Source organism: Rattus norvegicus, chromosome 19, assembly GCF_021556685.1.
Source record: "Rattus norvegicus strain SHRSP/BbbUtx chromosome 19, alternate assembly SHRSP_T2T, whole genome shotgun sequence".
NCBI lineage: Eukaryota > Metazoa > Chordata > Mammalia > Rodentia > Muridae > Rattus > Rattus norvegicus.
The window spans coordinates 60,928,605-60,937,660 of record NC_141552.1 but is presented as its reverse complement, the minus strand read 5'-3'; the positions used below and the strand labels follow the sequence as shown (position 1 = coordinate 60,937,660).

Below are 9,056 nucleotides of genomic sequence, written 5' to 3'. Positions count from 1 at the left end.
ACTTCCTGGGCTCGGTTTGTCAGTATAGTAACTGTCCGGAAGTGGTCTAGAACTACCTGCGAGCGGCATCTGAGAGGAAAGCCTGTCTCTGATTGGTGCTTCTGAAGGAACAATGTTTCAGTTGTGCTTCTCTCCATTGTGCTCCCTGTTACCCTCCAGTCCTCTTCCCACCAAGTCACAGGGAACAGACAGGTTTCAAAACAAGAATCTGAGGTAGAAAGTTAGTTTAATAAGAGGTTTCCCTTTCATCCTAAGCATGTGGCATTTCCCACCCTACCCGGGCCTTGTTCTTCTAACTTGCTGTCCTTAAAGCTCTTGGCATGAGTTTTGGAGTAAAATAGTTTTTCAAAATATAGTCCAATAAGCTGATCGGGGAGTAGGCCGCGAAGCAGATCCACAGGTAAGTCATTCTCCCTGAGCAATAAAAGGAAGAGGGGTTCTTGGCACAAATGGCGTGCTGGATGTCCCGCAGCACAGGGGTGATATCCGGGTTGGACATCTCTCTCATGACCGGGAGGGCGAGCTTCTGCGTATGGACATATTCCTGTCCATAGTTCTCCTGAATCTCTTTGGAAAAGTGGTCCAGGATCTCCTTCTCCATTTTATCCCAACTGTCCTGTGAGCCTACGATGTCTGGAAGAAAGGGAGGCAGATGATCATGAACCAGCTTCTCTCTCCCCCTTTCCTCCCTCTACATCCTCCCGTATACCTCTCCTTGAACTTTTTCAGATTTATAGCCCCTTTTTACAGAGTGTGCATAAAGTTGCCGGCATGTATGTTTTCAAGGATGACCACTTAGACATGCCAGAGTAGAGGGGGAGAGCTCACCAGATCCCAGACCTGCACAAAGAACTTCCGGCAACTAAGGAATGCTGGGACGGAGGGAGAGCACACCTGGGAAGCGCACACCAGTGAGCCATCCAACGGCCATCTAATGGTCAGCTCTGTGTATTTGGTTCACAGTGAATGCTTCACAGCATCACTGATTCGCATTTCCAAACCTGCACGTGACCCTGGAGAAATGACCCAGTGGTTAAGAGCACGTCCTACTTCTGCACGTGACCTTTGGTTCCCAGCACACACACAAGGTGACTCACAACTGCCTGTGACTCCATCTTCAGGGCACCTGGCACCCTCTCCTGATCTCCACAGGCATAGACATACATGGGTGCACATTGCAAACACTCAGGCACACACACGCACACAAAATAAATCGTTTAAGCCTAAATATGGATAAAGACAGCTGGCTGGGATTTTCACAAACTGAAGAGCCCAGCTAGTGAGCAGCCAGTCCAAAAATGAGAGGAGTGCTCTCTTCCCGGTCCTCTCTTAGACCCTTCTCAAGTGCCACTGTCCTTGCTAACAAGGGCAGACTCATTCTGTCTGTTTTGAGCACTTAACTCTCTGGTGTCAGTTTTTTTGCTCGACAGTGTGTGTGTGTGTGTGTGTGTGTGTGTGTGTGTGTGTGTGTGTGGTGTTTGCTGTGTGTGGCATATGTGTGTGTTTCTCTGTGTGCAGTGTGTATAGTATATATGTGGTGTCTGTGTGTGTAGTGTGTGTATGTGTGTGTGGTGTTCACTGTGTGTGATTCTGCGTGTGTAATGTATTGTGTGTTTCTCTCTGTGTGTAATGTGTATGTGTGTATGTGTGGTGTATGTATGTATATGTGTATGTGTTTGTGTGTATGGTGTTTGTGTGAGTCTGCATGTGTGGTATATGTGTGTGTTTCTCTATGTGTAGTGTATATGTGTGGTATATGTGTGTGTGCATTGTGTGTGTGGTGTATGTTTGTGTTTCTGTGTGTGTAACGTGTATATATGTGTCTGTGTGTGTGTGTGGTGTATATATGTGTCTGTTTCTGTGTGTAATGTGTATGTGATGTATGTGTGTCTCTATGTGTGTAATGTGTATATGTGTGTGATGTATGTGTGTGTCTATGTGTAATGTATATGTGTGTGTGATATATGCATGTCTCTCTGTGTGCAATGTGTATGTGATGTATGTGTCTGTCTCTGTGTGTGGTGTATGTGTCTGTTTCTCTGTGTGTAATGTGTATGTAATGTGTACATGTGTGTGATATACATGTGTGTCTCTGTGTATAATGTGTATGTGTGTGATGTATTCACAAGTGATATGCCCATTCTCTTTATTGTATAGCTTTACATCGTATAAATATTGCCCAAAATGTAGATATGATACATTACAATGAAACTTGGTCTTGGGTTTTCGTTTGCAGCTCTTATAGACGTGGCTGATGGAGCATTCTAGCACATGTCTTCTGATGGTAATTATGTGTGTAAAACATAATGTCTACAATATAGCATCTAATATATGATCTATTCTGTGTGCATAAATATGTAAATACACACACAGCATGCACATATAACTTATTAAATATACAAACAGTACCTACTTCTTCTGTATTGAAAATTTAGTACGCAGCTTACAATCTCTTCTGTGTGTAATTTTAAACATTAAATATGTTTTTAATATAATTCCAATACATGTTTAAATTTTATTATGTAAATGACATGATTAGGTAGAAATACATCTTAACATGCCTGCTTGTTACATGAAATTAAATAAAATATATTTGCTTTAAAACATAGCAGCAATGCCTGCTTATTTTGTGAGTAAAGAGATGTGAGCATTTTTAAAATCAGTCTTCTTTGATGTGACTAACAGTTTTGCATGCCCCTCTGTAATTCCTCCTTACTCATGTACTTATGCACACAGAAGGCTACATCTTCTTTTATCAAGAAGGAACAACAACAACAACAAGAAGAAGTTGTAATCTGCATTTTCCTGGTCAAGGGCTGTAGATTTGAGCTGTGGTTTGTAGCAGAGCGATAGACTTCTTTGAACAGCTTTCAGGCAGCCATTTACCTTCACAGCACTGCCAGTCAGCCCTTGCTAGGTTTCGCTGCTGCAACGCTGAAGTGCACAAACTCACAGCATAGACGTAAGCTTTCTTTTTGCATCGACCCTCACACTCTGTCCTGCTAGCTGGCTGACTGTGGGATGCTCCTTTATTGGCTAGTGTATGAAGTGCCTGTACAAAGTGTTGAACCCCCAAAGTCCAGCAAAGTGGGAGAATGGCAGCGAGCATCCAGTGGCCTATTTCTCCTCGTGAGGCACAGCACTGCAGGTGGAGAAATAATTACCCAGCAATTGAACTGGAGGTTGAACCTTGTGAAACACTCTTGCTTGCCTGTCATGTCTATTCTGACGTATCTCTCCAACCCCTGATCAAAGGCTAGAGAATTTCTGTCTCTCCTCGCTTCACTGATTTCTTTTTCTTTTTTTTCATTGACTTTTAAAAATTACATGTATCAGTATATATCTCTCTGTGTATATATATATATATATGTATATATATATATATGAATGTTATATGTTGTATAGGGGATGAGGATGACCTATGTATCTATATATCTATGTGTATATGTATGCATGTGTGTATGTAGTATGTATGCATGTGTATGTATGTATGTTTCTTTCTATCCATCTGTCTGTCTATCTATCTATCTATCTGAATGTTGTATTTGGGGTAGGGATCATTTGTCTTTGTATCTATGTTTCTATGTATCTATCTATATATGTTTCTATATGTGTGTGTATGTATGTATGTATGCATGTATGTATCTGAATGTTGTATATGGGGTAGGGATCATTTGTCTTTGTATCTATGTTTCTATGTATCTATCTATATATGTTTCTATATGTGTGTGTATGTATGTATGTATGTATGTATGTATCTATCTATCTATCTATCTATCTGAATGTTGTATATGGGGTAGGGATTGTTTGTCTATGTATCTATGTTTCTATGTATCTATCTATATATATGTTTCTATGTGTGTGTATGTATGTATGTATGTATGTATCTATCTATCTATCTATCTATCTGAATGTTGTATATGGGGTAGGGATTGTTTGTCTATGTATCTATGTTTCTATGTATCTATCTATATATATGTTTCTATGTGTGTGTATGTATGTATGTATGTATGTATGTATCTATCTATCTATCTATCTATCTATCTATCTGAATGTTGTATTTGGGGTAGGGATCATTTGTCTTTGTATCTATGTTTCTATGTATCTATCTATATATGTTTCTATATGTGTGTGTATGTATGTATGTATGTATCTATCTATCTATCTATCTGAATGTTGTATATGGAGTGGAGCTCATTTGTCTATGTGTCTATGTTTCTGGGTATCTATTTATTTTTCTATCTATCTATCTATCTATCCATCCATTCACCCATCCATCCATCATCCATTCATCCATTCATCCATTTATCCACCCATCCATCTTAGATAGATAACACTTAGGTCATCAGGCTTGGCATCAAATGGCCTTACCTACAGATTCATCTCTCCCACCTCTTCCTGAACTAACCACATTTGAGAAGACACTGTCTAGAGCCCCCACTCCTCCCCCTCTGGGTGACAAAGCCACCAGCCTTTTGTCAACCATCACCTATTACTTCAGGCATACATCACCCATCCTTCTCTCAGCACTGTGGAGCAACACGCCGTCCATCTAACCCGCATCAAAATTCTATCTTTGCTTGAGATCAGCTCTGTGGCTGGGGTTTTTCTCATTACAAGAAAAACCTGGAGATATTCCATTGCCTCCTCCATAGGTGAGAACAGAGTGAAACAGCACAGGAAATTAGCATGTTTAATATGTGCCAGGCATGCATCGCCTTGACTATTTATTGTAGAACATTAAATAAAAAAATAGGATCAGTGTCCTTCACTGTTCTCAGGAGCTCCACGCTGTTTTCTTTGTAAGTTCCTTTCTTGCTCCTACCTTCAATCAAATAAAAATGCAGGGTGTAATCCTCTAGACTACCCTCTGTTCTCTGGCTCCCTGCCTTTGGAGAGCTCATCAGTGCCCAGCTACACATGGAGATGGCCTAGCATGGAAGACGGAGCCCAGGTGGAGGCACTGGAGATCTGTCCTCAGACTCCCCCTCACTACAACGCACCAGGAGCCTGCACCGGGACTTGGGCAGCCCACCCTGCCTCACTGCCCTCACCTGGAGCATGTTAATTAGTCCTGTATATATTCAATATGGAACTAGATGAGATTCCCAACAGAACAATTACATTTTAAGAAGATGGAAATGCTGAGTTCACCAATGTTGAGTTCACCGATTTGCTCATTGTACAGTATGACACACACACACACACACACACACACACACACACATGCACGCCCCACACACCATACACACACACATAGCAGACACACACATATTCACACACATACACACACACACACCACACATACCACACACACATACACACATCACACACACCACACACACACACACATACACACACCACACACATACACACACACCACACACACCATACACATACACACACACCACACACACACACATACACCCCACACATACACACACGCACACATGCACGCCCCACACACACTTACACATACACATAGCAGACACACACATATTCACACACCACACACACACACCACACACACATACACCCCACACATACCACACACACATACACACACCACACACACACATACACGCATACACACACATGCATGCATGTGCACAATGAATTTCAGCCACACCCAGCATAGATGACCTGTAAAAGCACAGTGTTGACCAGAAGAATCTAGACAACAATGAAAATGCACACATTAATCCTCCAAGCCAGTGCAGCCAAACTTCTGTCCAAGGGTGGATAACTGGACTTAAGTCCTCAAAGAAAAGCCAACACATCACCATTATAACACGAGAAGAGCTAGGTATCTTTTGGAGAAGTAAAGGGGTTCTAAAGGGTCTTCTAGGTGCTAGATTCTTTGTTGATCTAAGTACTCAGGTGCTTGTGTTAAGTTGTTAAATGGCGAGTGTTATACCTTTTCTATGTTTATGATATAGTTCTTCATGGAAACAGTAAGGTCAACTACTGTTGTGGTAAAAATTAGAAAGGAGTGTTTTCTATTAGTTTCTGAGAGCCGGATCCGCTCATTCTGGCTGCTACCTTACCACATGGTCTGCAAGCCCACAAGCTGCCCTCTTCCAGCTGTCTCCCTTTTAGCTGCCCTCTCTGTACAGTCCCCTTGGTGGTAGTTACCATGCCTGGCACACACACACACACACACACACACACACACACACACACACACATACACGCACACACATGCACACATACACGCATACACACACATACACACACATATACACAACACACACACACACACACACACACACACACACACACACACACATCTCATTCTGCAGTCCCTGCGCGTTCTCACTCCTCACAAGCAACCAACCAGATCCACACGCTCCAATTGCCTCTCAACCATTTCTTTCATATGCTGTCCTGTTTAGCCTGGTAAATCAAAGTTCCAGAAACTTATAATTCAGCAATTAGATTTACATGTTAATTTCTCAATCCATAATACATACAATAAATTCACACTGCCAATTAATAAAGATAGAAACTGCCCACCTAGACAAAATTGACCTGGACCACCTGAATTGGAATCATCTTTCTCCATCGTCTTCATCTCAATTCCACCCCCCACTCCCCTACCCACCCTGCTCCTTCTCCTCCTCTGCCCTAAACTTTTCCCCATCTACCCTTCCTTCTCATCCAATGATAGGCTGGACTTGCCTTGCTGCATAATGAATCATCCTACAGACTACACCTAGCATGTATGGGACTATGTGATGCTGGACCTGCTAAGAGACGCTCCCCAGAAACGTCAGCAGCAAGAGCTCCCTAAGCCCTTTAAAGCACAAATTAACACCAGCCTGCTCCTTTTTCCAAAGGGACCCTTACACAGGTATTCTGGAATTTTCCTTTGGCTCATAGGCCCATCCTAACGCTTGATTCTACTGGCAGCTGTCAAGTCCAATTCAAGGCCAGCAAGAATGTATTAGTAGGTAAAGTCACTTGCCACCAAGCCTGTGTTTTGATCTCTAGGAATCCCATGGTGGAAGGAGAGAACCAGCTCCCAAAAGTCGTTCTCTGACCTCGGTGCGCGTGCCATTGCGTGTGGACGCCTACATGTAAATGCACCGAAAGTAACAAATAAGGACGTGCAGAGAAGCACAGTGCAGCACTTCCCCGGTCCACCAGCTCCGAGCTAGCTTTCCCCTCTCTAAAGGTTTATTTACTTATTTTATATATAAGTACACTGCAGCTGTCTTCAGACACACCAGAAGAGGGCAGCGGATCCATTCCAGATGGTTGTGAGCCACCATGTTGTCACTGGGACTTGAACTCAGGACCTCTGGAAGAGTAGTCAGTGCTCTTAACCACGGAGCCATCTCTCCATCACCCCTTTCTCCTCTCTAGAACACCCTTCTTTGCCTTCTATCCCAGTCTGACTTTGGTAGATTTTCTTCTCTATCAACTTCCAGAAGTCTCCTCCCCGCTGGGGAGTTTGGGCTAGAAACCCCTCAAAAGATAACATTTTCTCTCCATTTTCAATTACCCTGATCTCCCTTCTCAGCATATACGGCTAACGTTCAGTTTTACCTGTCCAGTGGTTCCTGAGCCTCCTCCACAGCCTGGTAAGTTTCCCATCTGCTAAGTGCTTCCGGCCAAGGTTTTCTTTATAAATTTTGCCTTGTGCATTTGGCTTACAATACCTTCCAGTTTGTGGTCTTTATTAGATGTGCCTCTCACGCCCCTACCAACATAACCAATTACATGTCTTATGGTCCAAAAAAAAAAAAAAAAGTGGATGTACTTTCTGTCTCTGCCCTGCCCAAGTTCAGAAATTCAAGGGGTGGGGGATGGGGAAAGGACCGCATCTCCCATGAAAGAAGGAGGTGGTCCTGTTTTCTAAAGGAGAGGAGAGAAATGCCATTTCCAAAACACAGAGAGGCCAGGAAAGAAAGTGATCTTGCAGGGATAAAATGGGATGCTAATGTTACTCGTGCCTTCATTCCCTTTGTTTAAGAGCAATCCCTTAAATCTAAATAAACAAACCCAGCAAGATGCTAATGGATGCCATATTGGAAGTGGGATTTAGTTGTCTCAGGAAAATCAGTGAGAATCCGTTGGGGTCATTTCTGGGCTGTGCTCCCTTCAAAGCAAATAAATCTTAGGCATAGAGGAAGAGATTGTGAGGAAGTTCGTGTTCTGAGGGGGCGCATGGGTTTGCACTTAACATGGCCTCTGCTTGTTTATAGTATCTGGGCCCTCTCTTCCTTTTCCAGAAGAAAGCTGAGAAGGGAATCATCCAATTGGCACTTGCTCTTAAAGGTCAGATGAAGCCCGTCTTCCCACTGAGTGCATAGTAACTCTCTGCAAACTCCTGCATGAAGAGGCTGACCATACTCTAGCCCAGCATTAATAATATCGGCCCCTATTCTAAAAGGCATGAGCCCTTCTGAATACCTGCTTAAGAAGGTTCACCACCGCTAGAAGAACTCACTATTGTTCCAGCAAACATAACCTTGATGGTGGTTTCTGGTCTCTCTTAATTGGAGAATTCACTCAAAAGGTTGTTCAATCGTGTGTATATTTATGTATCCCCTGCAACTCAAGGTCCTAGGAGCTTGTTCTTTTGGGGAATCCTCCAGAAGGACCAGACCTGACTCCCAGTCTCTATAGAGAGGTCGAGTCCTAAAGTCTTCCCCTCCACACTGATCCATCCTTAGTACTTTTATGTTTGCTGACTTGGCTGAGCCTTCTTTTCCCAATTCCCCATCCTTGCTCTCCCCACCCCTTCAGCCCCATTTAAGCATCCAAGTTGGGGCTAGAGAGATGGTTCTGCAGTTAAGAGTACACATTGCTATTGCAGAGGGCCAGAGTTCAGTCCCCAACACTGACATAGGATGATTCACAACTGCCTATAACATCAGCTCCAGGGGATCCAACATCCTTTTCTGGCCTCCCCAGGTACTTGCCTGCATGTGCATGCCCACATAAACAGACATGTGTTGACACACATAAATAAAAATAAATTGGATTGGGGAGATGGCTCAGCAGTTGGGAGAACTGACTATTCTTCCAGAGGTCCTGAGTTCCACATG

At 43.1% G+C, this 9,056-nt stretch overlaps 1 protein-coding gene across 2 annotated transcripts in view; it reads right to left on the bottom strand.

The window, feature by feature from the left end:
• Positions 1 to 209: 209 nt before the first annotated feature.
• Positions 210 to 9,056, bottom strand: part of Hsd17b2 (hydroxysteroid (17-beta) dehydrogenase 2) — an 83,254-nt gene continuing 74,407 nt past the window's right edge. For both annotated transcript variants that reach the window (XM_087595217.1, NM_024391.2), the window contains 1 exon segment: positions 210 to 633. In XM_087595217.1, the coding sequence (XP_087451343.1) occupies positions 293 to 633 (341 nt within the window). In that variant the 3' untranslated portion in view covers positions 210 to 292.